Source organism: Rattus norvegicus, chromosome 8, assembly GCF_021556685.1.
Source record: "Rattus norvegicus strain SHRSP/BbbUtx chromosome 8, alternate assembly SHRSP_T2T, whole genome shotgun sequence".
Taxonomy (NCBI): Eukaryota; Metazoa; Chordata; class Mammalia; order Rodentia; family Muridae; genus Rattus; species Rattus norvegicus.
Genome location: NC_141541.1, coordinates 54,764,370 through 54,781,178, shown reverse-complemented (window position 1 = coordinate 54,781,178; position 16,809 = coordinate 54,764,370). Strand labels below are relative to the sequence as shown.

Genomic DNA, 16,809 nt, shown 5'->3' with positions numbered 1-16,809 from the left:
TAACCTTGTGAAGATGTCATGGCTTCTGGTTTGTTTTACATCAGATTGGCAGTCTTCATTGCTTCCGATTTACTTCGTACCTCACTTGCTTGTTTCCCATTTATTTCTTATCAGAACATGGTCTTACTTTGTGGTGTCACAATTTTGGAGTGTCTGCTACAGCCAAACTAAGTTCTGTCACTGTAGGTGACACAGACAGGACAGTGGACTTGGAGACTCCTGGGTCTGCTGTTAGAGAGTTGGCTCTGACCTTGGGCCAGTCTCTAAATTTTCTAGCCTGAGTTTCATTATCTATAAAATGAGTCGAGGTGGAAAAGGGAATGAATTAAGAGTCTCAAAGGTGCCTTCAATCTCTAAACTAGATGCTTTTGTTAAAACTTCAAGATGTTTCTGTGTCTTGGGACCATCCAGGTGGAGACCTGGACTCTGAAATTATCAATGAGGACATTTTTCACCAGCAGAGACGTCATAAATGCCACTAGGGCAAGATGCCACTGGAGTATTCAGAAAGCCAAGACCACAGATTTCAGAGTAAGATAAGCCTGTCTACAGATTCCAGTACCATGCTCTGCTAGCTCTTGACCTTGGACAAGGCACAACTCCTCATGCCTAGCACAGACCTAACAGGGTATGTGTACATGAACCCATTTGTGTGGGGACATCCTTCTTATCCAGAGCACTTGTGATGGCTGATATTGTCAACTTGAAAGGACCTAGACTCACCTAGCAGACAAGCGTTAGAGCATTCTGTGAAATAGTTTCTAGATGAAGTTGACTGGAGTATAATGACCCATCCCAAGCGTGAGCAGCCCCAGACCACAGGTCCTGCACTGAATAAAAAGGAAAATGGAGCCTAGAAATGGAGATGAAGCAACATTCATCTCTGTTCCTGATCATGGGTACAACGTGCTCATGCCACCATGCTTTCCCTGCTGTAGTAGACCACATCCTCAAACTGTGAGCTGAAATAAAGCCTTCCTTCCTGAAGGGGCTTTTGCCAGGTGTCTTGTTGTATCGATGATAGAAGTAATTAATATAGTACCCAGGTGGCACAGTCTATCTAATGGATTGATTCAAAGCAAAGCTGAATGTCCCCAAGAGTAACTGCACTGGGCAAATGCCCCTTACTGCAACACACACACACACACACACACACACACACACAACATGGGGTCCACTGTTCCACTGAGGCCACCCATGTTGATGGAGAACGACAGCTTGGGGCTTTGTTTTCCCATAATGAAAAAAGAATGTGGAAAAGGGGTGATAGAGAAACAAAGATAAAATTGAGGAACTGGGAATTGACTTTCTGAGGCCTTCAGCAAGAAAACAAATATCTTTATTGGCTAAGGACAGTTTGCTGATCAGTCACAAAATCACCAGCTTCTCTAGTCTCTCTGAAGGGCTGGCACAGTTGCACACAAAAGCTATCAAAGGAACATCAAGACCTAGAGAGTAAAAGCTACTCTCTTGCCCAGCATAGGCTATTCTGCAGAGCATTGTTTTAGTCTGCAACAAGATCTGCAACCACAGAAAAGCCTTGCTGTTCCCATCTGTGAGTTTAATAATTTCTTTCTTCTCCCCTTTCCATTCATCATCTGTCTTCCCAACATGGGCTTGGTCCAGGCATAAGCCCGAGGCATAAGGCATGTCTGCTGCCCTCTCCAGAGCCCTGGGCTAAAATACAATTTATTAGACAATTTTAACTTCTTCCAAAATGGAGGAAGAGAAATCCAACCTCCTTGACATGTGCCTTGTTAGCTTTCCATAGCCTTTCCCCCCACCTCACTAGTTTATTCATTCCATGCAGGACCTATTATGTGATAGACATTGTTCTGGGCATTCTAAGGCATGTTCTATTATCACTGCACATCACTGGTGAGGATGGATGGATAGATAAATAGATAGATAGATAGATAGATAGATAGATAGATAGATAGATAGATAGATAGGCAGACAGACAGACAGATAGGTAGGCAGACAGATGGCAGGTATGCTGGCTTGCATTGCTTACAATGAAGATATGCTCCAAGAAATGTGATGTTAAGTCACAGTGTGACTATCACAGAGTGTACTTACACAAACTAAGGCTGCAATGAAGTTGTTGAGTGATGGTTATAGAAGCATCATTGTATATTCAGCTCATGGTTGGTTGAAGTACAGGACCTTATCTAGAGGCAGAAGTGCAACTTGATGAGAGAAGTGCACTTGACCATAGCCCTGAGAGTGCTGGCACCATGTCTGTTTAGGCTCATCTCATCATATCCAGGAACTGGTGACATCCGAACATCACAAGTGCTCAATTAGAGTCAATGAATATTGAGGGGGAAAAAGAAATGAGTGCCAAGACCTATATGTTTAATGGAAAGCAATTTGTTTGGTCTGGTAGGGAAGGAATGCAGAGAGAAGCCAATGTCATCGGAGCTCTAGAAGCAAAGGAAGCCACAGAGCTGGTCCCAGAGGAATGCATAACATCCATTGGATAAAAGAACTTTGGTGAGGAGTCAGGAGCCTCTCAGAGGTAAAGAGAGCATGAAGGACCCAGGGGCCCTGTGACTTCTAGAGTTTTGGTGCTGAGGTAGGAGACCAATCTGCAAATCTAGGGCATCCCAGTGACCTCAGGCTTTACTAAGAACAGGCTAGGGACATAAGGGGACCAAGAAAGGTTTGTCCTCTTGTTCCTGCTCCATCACTTGCTGCATGATTTCAGCCATGAAACCAGTCTTGACCTTCTAGCTTTGTCTGATGGTGAGAAGAGATGGTCACACACATGATACATAAAGGACTATGACGTGCACTGAAGTATGAGGGACTCAATGGAAGCTTGAGCCTGCTTTAGCAGAGCACCTTCGGTTCTTACTTAGGCATGTGTTAAACAAGGCTTTCCACAGCACCAGAACCACCAGAATGTATATACGCATGTATGTATGTATGTATGTATGTATGTATGTATGTATGTATGCCTGGAGAGATAACAAAGATATATAAATGATTGAGGATAGATACATAAGATGATAAGTGGGTAGATAGAAATTTAGCTATATATAAAAGATGCTATATATAAAAGATGAGAAATAGGAAATAATGTAGATAGATAATTGATAAGTGGTAGGTAACAAAAGATAAAGTATAATAAAAATAAAAGATGGAGCTATGGATAATGGATGAGATACATAATACATATTGGTGATAGGTAAATATACAATATGTAGACAGGCAGTACATAGAAATAGATAAGTGAGAGATAATAGACAATAAAGATAGATATAGATAAAAAGGCATATAAATATTATTAATGATAAAAAGAAAAGATAGATAATGAAGATGGATTATAGATACATAGATATATATGATCCACAGACAATAGGGAGATACTGATAGAAAAGAGATAATAAAGATATATGAGAGATGGGTAAGAGAATAATGATGGTTAATAAATGATAGATGGCTAATAGATAATTCACAAAAAAATAGTGGTAAAGATATATATCTATATCTATATATGATATAGATTATATAGGTATTGGGTATATATGAGAAATAATAAAGATAAATATATGCAAATGAGATGCAAAGTAGATAATAAAGACAAATAAAAAGGAAGATGACAAGTGGATGAGGATAGATGGGTGTACATTATGTGTGATAGGAGAAAGAAAGAAATGAGAGAGACGGGTTAGATGGGAGATGGATAGACATGATGCATGATAGGAAAAAATTAGAGAGGGAGGGAGGGAGGGACAGAGAGGGAGGCGGAGAGGGAGAGGGAGAGAGAGAGAAAGAGATTAGATGAGAGAGGGAAACAAACCAATGCTTCTGTTGAGGGTGGCTCATGCAATTACAGACAATTCTCACTGTCCCATCTGCAAGCTGTGGGCCTAGGAGAGATGTTGATGTGCTCTAATCAAAGCCACTGGCTCCAAATCAGGGCATCCATGGGTATAAACCTCAGTTTGAGTCTAAAAGCTCCAGAACCAGGAGTGCTCATATCCAAGGACACAAGTCAGTCACAGAGAGATTTGTCCTTCCCCTAATTGCCATTCTAACTAGCCCTCAACACATTGAGTGGTGGCACCAGGCAACATCACTGTCTGCCAGAGTCAGCTCTTGGCTAACCCTCAAGTAACCCCTTAATGTTGGTCTGAGCATCCCCGGCCCAGTTGAGTTAGCACATAAAATCGTCCAGTGTCCCTGAGCCCAGATAGGAATCAGCTCAGCATGCCCTCATGGGCACCCGTCTCCCCTGTCCTACAGCAAACACCAGCAAGATCTGCTACAAAACACCCAAGAGGAGCGGGGCAGCCAAGGCACAAAGGCTCTGAGCACACAAGTACTGGAGGAGCTGCTTGTGAGGGCGTGCGACTCAGGTCTTGACTTAGAACACAAGAACATATCCCCAGTGATGGTGCTGCTAATGCTGATGCCTCTTCCTCTCCCTCACACCCCTTCCCCGTCTATTTATACTACTGTCCCTCCAGTGAGCTCAGTCCATCTTTCCTTAATCCCGAGTGCCATTTAGAGTGCTAAGTCTACGAACAACATGAAAGTGAGATCTGGAATGGTCCCACATCTCTACCCTCAATGTATGAAGCAGACTGAGGCTCAGAAGTCAGGTTCCCTGCTGAGGTCAAGCACTAAATAGTGGAAGAGGCAGTGACACCCAGCAAACACTTACTGGTTGGTTGATTGTCCTTCATCCATTGAGAAGCTTCTAGTTGCCAGCAGTATGCCTAAGCCCAATGGGGTAGGGATGACCACACTTCTTATCTGCTATACTAACAAAGCATGCTAGATCAAGCAACAGCAAGACTCAATTCTTTCCTTTAACCGCTATCCTCAGGGGCGTGGCATGGTTCTTACGCTCGTCTGCACATCAGCAATGTGGCTGCAGCAGCTCAAAGCATTATGACCACACCTTAGTAATACTCCTCAGAGAACAGACTGTCCTTCTTTGGTGCCCATTTTAGGGGAAGAATTCCTCTGAGACTTGTGCAATCGCCACGGTGTCTCATTGGTTAGAGTCACAACAAAAACAGGCTCTGTACACTTGCCTGGCTTGGAGCATTGCTAACTCTCTGGGCCTGTGAGGAAGCCAGCTTTCCCTGTAGCACAGAGGTCTAGGAGAGCTGGGCAAAGTAAAGGCTCTGCCAGCGAGGAAGAAGCTGGGAATTGCTTGAAACGCAGAAAGCCCATAGCTGTACATGCTGCCCAGATGTGATGCTGGTTTCCACGGGGACCACAGGGAGACAGCTTGCAGGAATACAAGGCCCTGTCAGCGTCTGTCACCACCTGCCTCTGCTTTCCTCATCCTTCGCCAAGAACTTGGCACAGAAGAGCCAGAGTGGCGTCCTGAGCAGCTCTGCCGAGGGGAGCTGGTGCCTCATTACCCCACCACCTAGAGACACATGTCATAGCTATACCGCATTCTCCCATCCTAGCCCCTAGCGTGGTGCCCCAACCTCTCATAGATGCTCCAAGTGTGTTGCTGAGCCGGTAACTAAAACCTATGCACTTAGGGTGTTGATCTTCCAGGGCTGTCGCCGGATCCAGACGGAGCATAATAAAGCATTTTGTTTTTTTTTTTTAAGATTTATTCATTTATTATATATAAGTACACTGTAGCTGTCTTCAAATACACCAGAAGAGGGCATCGGATCTCTTTACAGATGGTTGTGAGCCACCATGTGGTTGCTGGGAATTGAACTCAGGACCTCTGGAAGAGCAGTCGGGTGCTCTTAACCGCTGAGCCATCTCTCCAGCCCATAAAGCATTTTGTTAACAGCACAAGAAAGTATCAAGATCTTCATGATTCCCTCTCTTCTTTTTCTTTCTCACTCAAAATCTCTCACTCTTTATAAGAAATTCCACCACGGACTTACCTAGTCTGGCTCAGAGAATGTGGAGGTTTCTGAGTAGAAGAAAGGATATTCAATGGCAAGTCTTAGGTCAGTGGGCGTTTTTGTGGCTCAGGGTCTATAACAAAATACCACAGGCTGGCTTTATGGCTTAGAAAACAAAGTTAATTTTCTCAGGACCTGGACACTGTTACTCCAAGATCAACATGCACTCAGGGTTGCTTTCTGGTCAGGCATCTCTTTCTAACTTTCACGTGGCCCCTTTCCTCTGTGTCCTCGTGTGGACATGCCTCTGTCTAGTTGTGGAGAAATAGAGGAAGAGGGGTACCCTCTTTGTATGCCACAAGTCCTATTGAATTAAGACTGTGTGGAAGAAGGAGGGGGTGTGTAGAAAGCCCCACCCCTAGCTAAGGATCCATTTACATTTTGCTCCCAGGAAAGGAAAAGTCAGTTTTTCCTCAGGGCAGGTCAGGAGTAGCCAGCCCATGTGAACTGGACTCCATGAGTTCTTTTTGGTTTGTTGGTTTGTTTGTTTGTTAATGAAACATAGAAATAAACATGACGTTGAATGGATAGAGAGGAGGGGAGAATATGGAGGAGTTGGGAGAAGGGAATGAACTGAACAACATACATAAAAATCTCCTAAGGGGGGAAAACACATTATGTTTAAGAGGACTGCATCTTTACAACTTCATTTAATTTCATTACTTAAAAGTCCCATCTCCAAGCAAACACAGTCATATGGTAGGGTTGAGCTTCAATGTAGGGCAATGAGAGGGACACACTATAACCTACACACCAGTCATATCCAGTTAAGGCCTGCTCTCCTGTTTATCTACAAATATCCTATCTCTGGGAAGGCCTTGGGGTTGTGACTCAGTGCATGAATTCAGGAAGATACAGTTCAACCCAGAACAAGGTTTAAGAAAATTCTGAAATTGTTCTTCTGGTCCTAAGACCTTAGGCATGCACTTCTGTCCCACAGTCTATGTCACAGCAGAAGGTCCATCAGCTTGATAGTGTCATGTGACCAAGGAACATTTTCAGAGTCTATCATCAAACCCTGCTCCTCTGACTGTATCTTACAGGCTCCTCGCCTCTGTTTCTCTATGTTAGCATTTGCTCCCTCTACTTACACAAGGGCCTTGTGTTCTGTACAGACTCCAGTTGCTGGCTTGTTAGCCCTAGTCTTTGACTAACGCAGAAGGATCTGCTAGTCTTCTGACTTTGTCCTCACAGAGAGACTGTGTGCTAAGACTTGTTCCTTACTAATGTATACACCCAACACTGGACATAAAGCTCGGTTCCACAATCACTCTTGGATGCAGGCTGATCTAGAGTCTTCCAGGTCATGGCATCACCAGTTATAACATCTCCACACGAGGCGGGGACTGAGTGAAATGCCTGCCACCTCTTCCGTACTCGGCTGCGCGTCTGCCACTCTCCATTGACAGAGAGCTGCACACCTGGTCTGACTCCTCCATGTGAACAGGAAAGGGAATGATCTGGAAATACTGACAAGCACTGATAGCGTTTATAATTCATACCTTCATTTAAAAATCATGAGTCCTCCCCAGCCAGGAGCGCTCTCGCCATTTCTTCTCCTCCTACAAGCAGCTCAAGGTCTCAAACACTCCCAGCACACATGCCACTGATAGGCAAAAGGCCACTTGTTATTTCTGAGTCCATAATTTCAACACGTTCCTAATAAGTCTCTCAGCAAGGAAGCGGGATGACGGATTCACCTGCCTAGATACTGGAAGTCCCTCTATTTCCTGCAGATAGAATTCCCGTAGTCACTGCTGTAGAAAGGGGTTCAGTCACTCAGAGAGCCATCCAGATAAATCCCATCAGTCTGGCCATGATCTTCCAGCTCCTGGCCGGACCTAAACTGGCGAACATTTGCATGTACCGGCTGTGTCCCCTCCTCCCAGAAGACCCTGTCCCATTCCGCCAAGGGAGATAAGTAATTTCAAGCCCAGAATGCCCCTGCACCACTGCTGGGATTTAGGGCAAGCATCGCTCATGCTCCTCTTGCTGCCACAAGAAAAATTACAAATTGATCCACAGGACTGGACTCCTGGCTCATACTTCTCCTCGACTGCCATGGCTTCTTCTCTCTATAAGTAATGGCTGAGCTGGCTGACAGTTGGATTTAAATCAGGTTTGGGAAGGAGGGAGAGATGTTGGGGTAGGAGGGTGGAGGGAATGACAGTGGGCAGTGGGAGGAGAAACTAAATAGCTGGATTTGACCACAAAGCAAAATGCTGGCTACCAGCCCCACATACGCAAGGAGAAATAAGGCTGGCATCACGGTGCTCACTGAGCAGAGTTCTTATCGCCCATGCCCTTCAGAGAAAGAACTAAAACTGCCGTTAGCCGCCATCTCTGGAGCCTGTGTGTTGTGCCAAGGACTGTTCTAAGTGCTTTGTGTGTAAGAACTCATTTGAACTAATTAGAAGTTGGCTTGGCTTAGAGTGGTGACAGTCCCCAAATCACAGAGGTGGGAGCAAGATAAATGGTTTACTTTCCGGGGAGGTTAAGCAGGTCAGGGTTAGTTCCAACGTCACAGGATTCTCTCTGGATGGTCTTCCTGCCTGGCTTCCTGTCCCAAAGTCACATTGCTTCAAGGTGACTGTTTAAGCTCTATCCTCTATGTTGGAATTGCTGCCAACCGGATGGAAATAAAAAGAGAAGAAAAAATTCCCTCTCTTCCCACTGAGAGGACAGGCATCCTAATACTTGCATTTCATTGGCTTCGACTTAGTCACGTGATCACACTAGCAAGGGAGACTGGGAAATGTAGTCTGGCTTTCAAGTAACTATAGGATCAATTAACATTTGGAGGTTCTGTTACTGTAGAAGACAGAAAGAAAAGTGACTGAGACAGATCCGGCACTATAAATCATACCATTCGTTTCACGAAAAAAAATGAGATAGTTTTAATCTCTAAAAGCCCTTACAAGATCCAGTAACCAATTTATAAGTTTTTTTGTATGAAACTCCCTGACAAAAATTATTGCTTTATCTTTTGTCTTCTATTATTTCCTTCTTTATCTCCTTGTATTTCTTTCTTCTTTTTCAAGATGGAGTTCTTTGTAGTCCAAACTCACAGCAATCCTTCTGCCTCAGCTTTCCAAGCACTGAGACTCTTGGCTTGTGCCACCAGGCCAGATTGGAAACCATTCTTACCTTTCAAGTCACTTAGTAAACATTAATGATATCTTACCTATCTTAGGTATTTAACTCCCAGCCACAGGAGACTCTGAGCTCCTCAGAGGAAGGGCTATAGTTTAATTCATCTCCCCCGCCACCCGGCGCCCAAAATCATGTCTATTATAAAGAGAATACTCGGCAAATAAACATTTGTCACGTTAGAACAAAGGCAGTCTCTTCCTTTGCTCTGTTATTACCATCCTCACTATCAAAACCCCATGAATTAGCGGCTCCATGTACTTAGCACTCATAACTCAAGTTAAATAGGCACAACATCCAAAGCCCAGATTTGAGAGAATCAGAAATAAAAAGAGTAACAGTCAACTCTCTCCACACCCTCTTATCTGGAGAAAGCTGGTGGAAGAGCATTCTATGGGCTTCCTGGGCAGGAAATTAATTCTTGCCTTCGAAGGGAGAGGTGCTGGGCGGCACCCACAATTAGGAGCTGCAGCTTAGCGGGCTTGGCAGAGCCACCATCCCCGGAAGCTGACAAAGCAGTGCAGTTCAGGAAGAGTTCATCTGAACTGACTCCCTCATCACCCCACTCTCAGCCCATTCTTTGCGGCATTTGCAATTTCTCTGCTCCAGGGGTCAAGTCTCCAGTGTGCCCTCCCTGAGTAATTGTGAAATTATTATGGTTGGTGATTTTAATTTAAATTGGATGGAGAAATGTCATACTGCGGTCGACTCATTTGCTATGGATTTTCACTTAACCAAATTGATTAGTCAACCAACTAGACTTAACTTGAGAGTTGTAATCATTCATTATTAGATCTCATTTTTTTCCCCAACGCACCCAGATGATGTCAAGAAATTAAAACTGCAGCAAAAACTTCAGCAGTGTCTTCTCTTTGAGGCAGTGGAGTCTGCCTTAAAGGCCTCAGAGATAGGAGTGACTGTGAAGATCTGTGGGGAGCTTGCTAGGACGGAGGTTCTAACACACACGTGCTATGGCAGAGAGATGGCCGTAAGAAACGAGGAGAACTTACCAAACCGGGTTCTCAGACTGACACATCTCTTCCCCCTGCTCTACATATCAACTGTCTAACCATCTGTTAGAGTTAGAATGTGAATTTTCTCCTCCGGGCTTATGTCTTTAAATACCTGGCCATTGCTTGGTGGCACTGTGTTGGGAGGTGGAGTTCAGCCAGAGGAAGTGAGCTACTGGGAATGGGGCTGGCAGGTCACAGAGCAGCCCTGTTTCTTGCATAAACACTTCTTCCTGCTGACCACCAAGATGTAACCAGAAGCCCCAGGCTCTGGTTTGTCATACCTTCCTAGACATTTTCACATGGACTGTCTCCCTTGAACTGTGAGCCAACACAAATCCTTCCTCTTTGAAGTCATGTCTATCAAGAATTTGGACACAGCAATGAGAGAAGCAGTTAACACACTTTCCAACAAGATTAAATAACACTTATTCTTTGAAGTCCCCCTCCCACACGTTTTCAGGCAGAGTAACAGCCTACTGTTCTCTACCGTAGCATGTTACTAGGATAGGAACTAGTAACTTCTTGTTCAATTGTTATTTTTATAATTTACTTTCCATTTTAAGATGCATCCCTTAAATTTTTTAGTGTTTATTTATTTACTTGGGTGTCCATACACCATGGTGTGTGTGTGTGTGTGTGTGTGTGTGTGTATGTTTGTGTGTGTATGTGTATTTGTGTGTGTATGTGTATGTGTGTGTGTTTGTGTGTGTATGTGTGTGTATGTGTATGTGTGTGTATGTGTGTGTGGTTGTGTGTGTGTATGTGTGTATGTGTGTGTATGTGTGTTTGTGTGTGTGTATGTGTGTGTATGTGTGTGTATGTGTGTTTGTGTGTGTATGTGTGTGTATGTGTGTTTGTGTGTGTGTATGTGTGTATGTGTGTTTGTGTGTGTGTATGTGTGTTTGTGTGTGTATGTGTGTATGTGTGTTTGTGTGTGTGTATGTGTGTGTATGTGTGTTTGTGTGTGTATGTGTGTGTATGTGTGTATGTGTGTGTATGTGTGTTTGTGTGTGTATGTGTGTGTATGTGTGTGTATGTGTGTATGTGTGTATGTGTGTTTGTGTGTGTGTATGTGTGTGTATGTGTGTGTGTATGTGTGTGTGTATGTGTGTATGTGTGTGTATGTGTGTGTATGTGTGTGTATGTGTGTATGTGTGTGTATGTGTGTGTATGTGTGTATGTGTGTGTGTATGTGTGTGTATGTGTGTGTGTGTGTGTGTGTGTGTGTGTGTGTGTGTGTGTGTGTGAAGGTCAGGGGCCAACTTGTGAGGAGTTGGTTGTCTTCTTCTTCCACGTGGGTCCTGGGAACTGAACTTAGGTCATTGGGCTTGATGATAATTGCTGTGACCTCCTGAACCATCTCAATGGCTCCTAACATTAGCTTTCTTAAAGGTTGGGCCATATATGATATCTTATTCAGGCTCCTGGGAACACACAGTAGGCCCTCAGTAAATAGTGTCAACATTCTGAATAAGTGAATTGTCCAAAGTGAAATTCTTTAGCACTAGGATGTGTGCTAAGGGTGAGGTAAGACTCACCAGTAGAAGCTACCAAAGACTGGGAGAGAAGAGGCTCGGCTTCGGCAGGTGAGTCACACTTCACGTTGGGTGGTCATGGTGATACAACAGAGTGGCTGTGTTGGTTGTCTGCACTGACTGCTGAACAGATTGATGTGATGGTCCACTGCTTCAACAACAGCAAGGACGCGTCCAAAAGGAAGTGACAGTCTTCTTATTACTACTCTGGACAGACTAACCATAGTCTATCGTCTCAGATGGGTAGCGCTGGGGTTGGGGAGATGGATCGGTTGGTAAGAGAGCCTGCTACACAAGCCTGGGGACTTGAGTGTGGGAGCCCAGCATGTATATAAATTTTGATGCACTGGAGAGGCAGAGACAGGAGCATCCCTGGGGCTTGTTAGCCAATCAGCCAGTGTAATCTAATTGAGGGGCTCCAGGCTCAGTGAGAGACCCTGTCTCAGAAAATAAGGTGGAGAGTGATCAAGGAAGGAACTGACGTCGGCCTCAGGCCTCTTCACATGTGTGCACACTTGTGCACATCCACTCAAATATACCTACACATACACAATCCTTCCCCCTGCACACACACAAGAGATAGTAGTGACGGAAATTTGAGCAAAAGAATTTCTGTGCAAGGATGGCTTCATGGGCATGCTACCTGAGCAGTCACTCAGAAGGGTCCTCTGATTTCATGCCAGAAGGGGTCACTGTCTTGAGATTCTCAAGCATTATTCAACAAAGGGACCCGAATTTTAACTCTTCACTGAGGCGCATTATAAATTACATAATTTGTCCTAGATATGGTGGAGAGACTTGAAACTATGCCACACTAGAAATGTACAAAGATGCAGAATGTGGCAGGGAGAAGGGAGTCCTCGCCATTGATATCTTAATCTTCAAAGTCAGGAGAAGGACAAGGCTGTTTCTGCACCATCCCGGGGAACAGAACTCAAGCCACAAGGTTCTGAGGGTCATGCAAGCTTGTTCGGCATTAGTGTTACTAGGTAGGAAGGGAAAGGCATTTTACAAACCAGAACCATGTTTGTCATTGGATAGCGTAGAGAGAGAGGCTAAGCACTGGGTGGAGAATCATTGCATCCTTCCTGGGACCTTGATTCTGTGCTCTGTCTTAACAGGCCTGTACTGTTGCAAAAGAAACCCAGGCTGGATGCTTTATGTTGAAGAGAAATTCGTTCTGTCAATTTTAGAAGCTAGCTAGAAAGTTCAAAATCAAAGTGTCAGCATTGGAGTGGAGTGGGGCCATCTTATCATTTCAGACTGTGGTGGAAGATATGGTGTGGTACAGCAGTGGGAAGAAGAGAGAAGTGGGGGGAGAACATCAGGTCTTCTCTAAGGAAAGTCACCTATTCAGGAAGGTGGAGTCTTTACTAGCCAAACACCTCTCACTAATCACTTCCCAGAATCATCACGATGGGAATTAAAATTCGACACGTGTTTTTAAGAGGACAAATACTCAAATCGCATAGCTAGGCAATCCTTTTTATTTCTTTTCTTAGTGTTTTAAATTGACAAAAAGGTGTGTGTGTGTGTGTGTGTGTGTGTGTGCAATATGATTATTTGGTGAGATATGTAATGTATAATGATCAAATCAAAGCAATTTCCTTTTCCTTAGATATTTATCATTAATGCATTAGGAACTTTGAAATACCTCCTTTTTCTTCTACAGAAAATATATAATACATTTCTATGAACTGTACTCACCCTTCTGTGCTGTAGAACACCAGAACTCCTATATCACTGTATTCTGAGACCCGCGATCTGACCCCCATCTGTCTCCTCTCTCCCTCCCCTTCTTAACCTCAGTGACCACAATTCTATTCTCTCCTTCCAGCAAGTAACTCTTGAGCTTCCACACATGAATGAGAACTGCAGTGCTTGTCTATTTCCTACAGCCTGCCCTTCATTCATTTCTACCCACGTTGTCATGAACGATAGGAGGCCGTCCTTTCTTATGGCTAAACAATTGTCCACTATGTGCTTATACCACATTGTCAATTCCCGCAGGGAGACAGCTCAGTGGATTCCACATCTCGGTTACGGTGCATAGTGTGCAAACCCAGTTCCTGAAGCAGAAAATGTGGAAAGTGGTCCACAGGCATCTGGGGTATATAGATGTGAACCTCTAACCTGGGGTCTGCAACACATGCAGCCACAGGCTTGCAGTTGGTTCTCCTTCAAAGGATGGTCTCAACTATGTCCTTTCCGCTGCCCCCATAGGATGCTCAGCCTCCGTGGACAATGCTACTTTATTCAATCCCCTTTCCAGCTAAGAAACATACCATGGATGAATTCTGTCACCCATCCTTGGTGTGTGTCTGGAGGCTGAGGATGTACTGGTTAAGGGTGATTAAAGAAAAGTTACCTTCACCATGGGCCCTCAAAGTTACACTAAGTGGCCGTGATCCAGAGAGATCCAGGGGGTCTCAACACAAGAAAAATAAGTTCCAGGCCAGTTGCTTCTTTCCTGGCTCCTGGAATCATTTTTCCAGGCCTGCTGTCTGCACACCCCATGGGAGCTATTCATTAACGAGGGTGAGAAATGCCTAAATTACACCTCTGGTTCATGTCCAACTCATTCAGATGGTAAGAAAGCAAGATAACTCACTCCAGCATCATCTCCCTTCCTTTCACTGAGCCATTTCCCCTTCAGCAGAGAGCAGCTATGAGAAGGGCCAGGACCTCAAGCAGTGCCACTCACCCCCCAATACAAGCCTGTGTCCTGTCCCACCCATGACCCCAACCAGTCCCCTCTGTTCCAGGTTTCAATATCAATGGAAACTGTTTCCCCTTCCTCCCCAGGCGTCAGATCTTATCTGTGTCCGCCTGGGTTTAAGAGCAACATCATCTAACCCTTTCCTTGTACCGCTCCTCTCCCAGAAGGAATCAGGACCTTCTGAGCTCTCACCCTCCTGGGGACCTGGCAGAGCAACTGATGCCCTCCTCTTTGCCCTGTCTGATACCTAGCACCACTCTGACTTCAGACAGACTGAAAACTACCGCCATTTAGGGGAAGAAAGAGGCAGAGAAAGGAAAGTGTGCTGAACAAAGGTTTTATTCAAGCTTCTGCACACTAACATCTCCAAGAAGCTTTTAACAGGGACCATCATTTCCCTCTGAGAATCGATGCATTTTAATTCATACGAAGATATTTGTCTGCTTGGTCCCCTTCCTTCCAGGCGCGGAGACACGTTTAACAAAACAACTCAGCCTCGCGTGGAGACGAACGCTCCGGCTTCTCTCTGAAATTACTGGAAGTTCATTTTCAAAAGCCGTCCTGTTTTCTGGGAATCAATGCATATCAACTAAAATCAATAGCTTCTCCGTGTGGATGGGCCGAGACACCAAACCGATCTAGCGCTGCGGTGCGTTTGTATCCAAATCTAGGCATTCTCAACAAGTCAATGCATTTAAACATCTGCCAGTGTCTTTTCACTTAAAACTAATCTGTTTGCTGATCGGACTGTACATTTCCAGACTGCGTGGTAATGTACTCTCTGTGTTTACCAGATCCAATGTACATTAACTCAAATCAAAATATTTCCACTTACCTTAAAACCAAGTTTGCCTCAACTTCAGCGGCACTCCTCACAGGAATTAACTCTAGACATGCTTCCTCCTCTCCATCCAGCCCCAGGCTGGTCTCACCAGCCTGACGAATAGGTGGTAGAAGAGAAGGTAATGTGCCTCTGGACCACACTTCCTTCAGAATTAGAAGGAACACTGAGGACCGTTAGATCTACCCTCTTCCTCACAAACTTTAAATCCCCATCCTGCCATTTTCCATAGGAGCCCTCTCCTGTGTCTAAAAGTTCCTGGGAGAATTTTCCCTGGCTATTCCTTCCCATTTAAAAAAAAAGAAAAAAAAACCAGCATCCAACCATGACCATTCTCTAGCCTGGCACTTGCTGAGAACCCACAAAACACAGGACCCCAAATCAATCCACGTAGATACCTGTGGTACCCACCCACCCCAAGATGGGCAGATCCTATACAAAGCACAAGAGATAGACACCGTGAACAAAGGCCACTCCTTGTAACCTTCCTCAAGGCAAACAACCAGTAAATTAGCATGGGAAGGTAAGCACTACTAACTGTGTGTACATGCCAAGGATTACAGTGGGAAAATGTGACACTAGAGAACAATTAATAACTCAACTATAGGCATGGGAGGGGTCAGGCAGGGGGAGAGGACAGGATCTGCAGACATCCCTGGGGTGCACAAGATCCATAGCAGCCTTGTCCAACTCGCTGGCAGTCATTGACTTGACCTCAAGTCCAGAAAACAGTAGTAATGCCCCATCTTGTAAGGGAAGAGGCTGCATCTCCCAGGCTATTAGCTCTGCAGGCCAACTGGCAAACTTTGCTCGTCCTCTGGAGACCATCAGCAAGTGGCCACGATTCAGGCCCCAAGCCTTCAGCTCGTGCTTTGCCCACTACCACTGACCTGGAAACGCAAAATGACCTAACCGCAACAAGGCATCCTGTGCTGCCCCAGAGAGGCACCAGGTACTGTGTGGATTCAGAAGGAAGACTGCCTAAAGTCAGTGGCTCTGGAACCAACTCCCTAGAAAAACCGAGGAAATTTAAGTCCCCAGGGAAGAGGTAACATTTGCAACAAATACATGAAGATAAGAGGGAACACCATTTCAGAATAGAGGATTGAGGAGGCCAAGCCGGGCTCCGGTAGCGGGTCACAGCAGAGAATCCTGGGTAGAGAACGTGACCTATCTTCTAGATGACCTCAAATGCCACACTGTGGATTAGCTGCTAGGTTTGAGCCCAGACCCCACCGCTACTGCTGGCCTTGAAGAAGACAGTGCCAGCCCCAGCTCAGCCCAACCCAGACCTCCCTTGATCTATCAGAGCACCTCTTGGCCACACAGCCCCCATGCTAGCAAACCAGAGAGGCAGGCGGAGGTGGAGGAAGGCTGGTCCCAAGCTCAGATCTCAAGGCATCACCATGGAGACGTTGCGCAGGCTGCCAGCCAGCCACACAAAAGGAACTGCGGGCTGCCTGGCTCACCTGGGACCTGAGCTAAGAAGGAAGTGGCAAATGTGTTTCATTTTCTTTCTTCTTTCGCTCTCAGTATAAAAGAAGAAGCCATTTATACCAGCCACTCACCCCACGCAGTCCCTGAGAGGAAATCCGAAGCCCACCCTTCTGTGACAGCTGGACTCCTGAGAAGCCTGGTTTGGGTTCTCTAG

The 16,809-nt window shown here is 45.1% G+C and overlaps 1 protein-coding gene and 1 long non-coding RNA gene across 2 annotated transcripts; one reads left to right on the top strand and one right to left on the bottom strand.

Moving 5' to 3' along the window:
- Window positions 1-10,032: 10,032 nt before the first annotated feature.
- Window positions 10,033-11,786, top strand: LOC148004108 (uncharacterized). Its single transcript, XM_087564104.1, has 3 exons — window positions 10,033-10,038; window positions 10,649-11,269; window positions 11,730-11,786. The coding sequence occupies exons 1-3, from the start codon at window positions 10,033-10,035 to the stop codon at window positions 11,784-11,786; spliced, it is 684 nt and encodes a 227-aa protein (XP_087420230.1).
- Window positions 11,787-14,638: 2,852 nt separating this feature from the next.
- LOC108351693 (uncharacterized) lies at window positions 14,639-16,299 on the bottom strand. Its single transcript, XR_015628196.1, has 3 exons — window positions 16,049-16,299; window positions 15,153-15,253; window positions 14,639-14,885 (listed from the first exon to the last, which is right to left on the bottom strand). It is a non-coding gene; the product is annotated as an uncharacterized LOC108351693 (long non-coding RNA).
- Window positions 16,300-16,809: the final 510 nt, after the last annotated feature.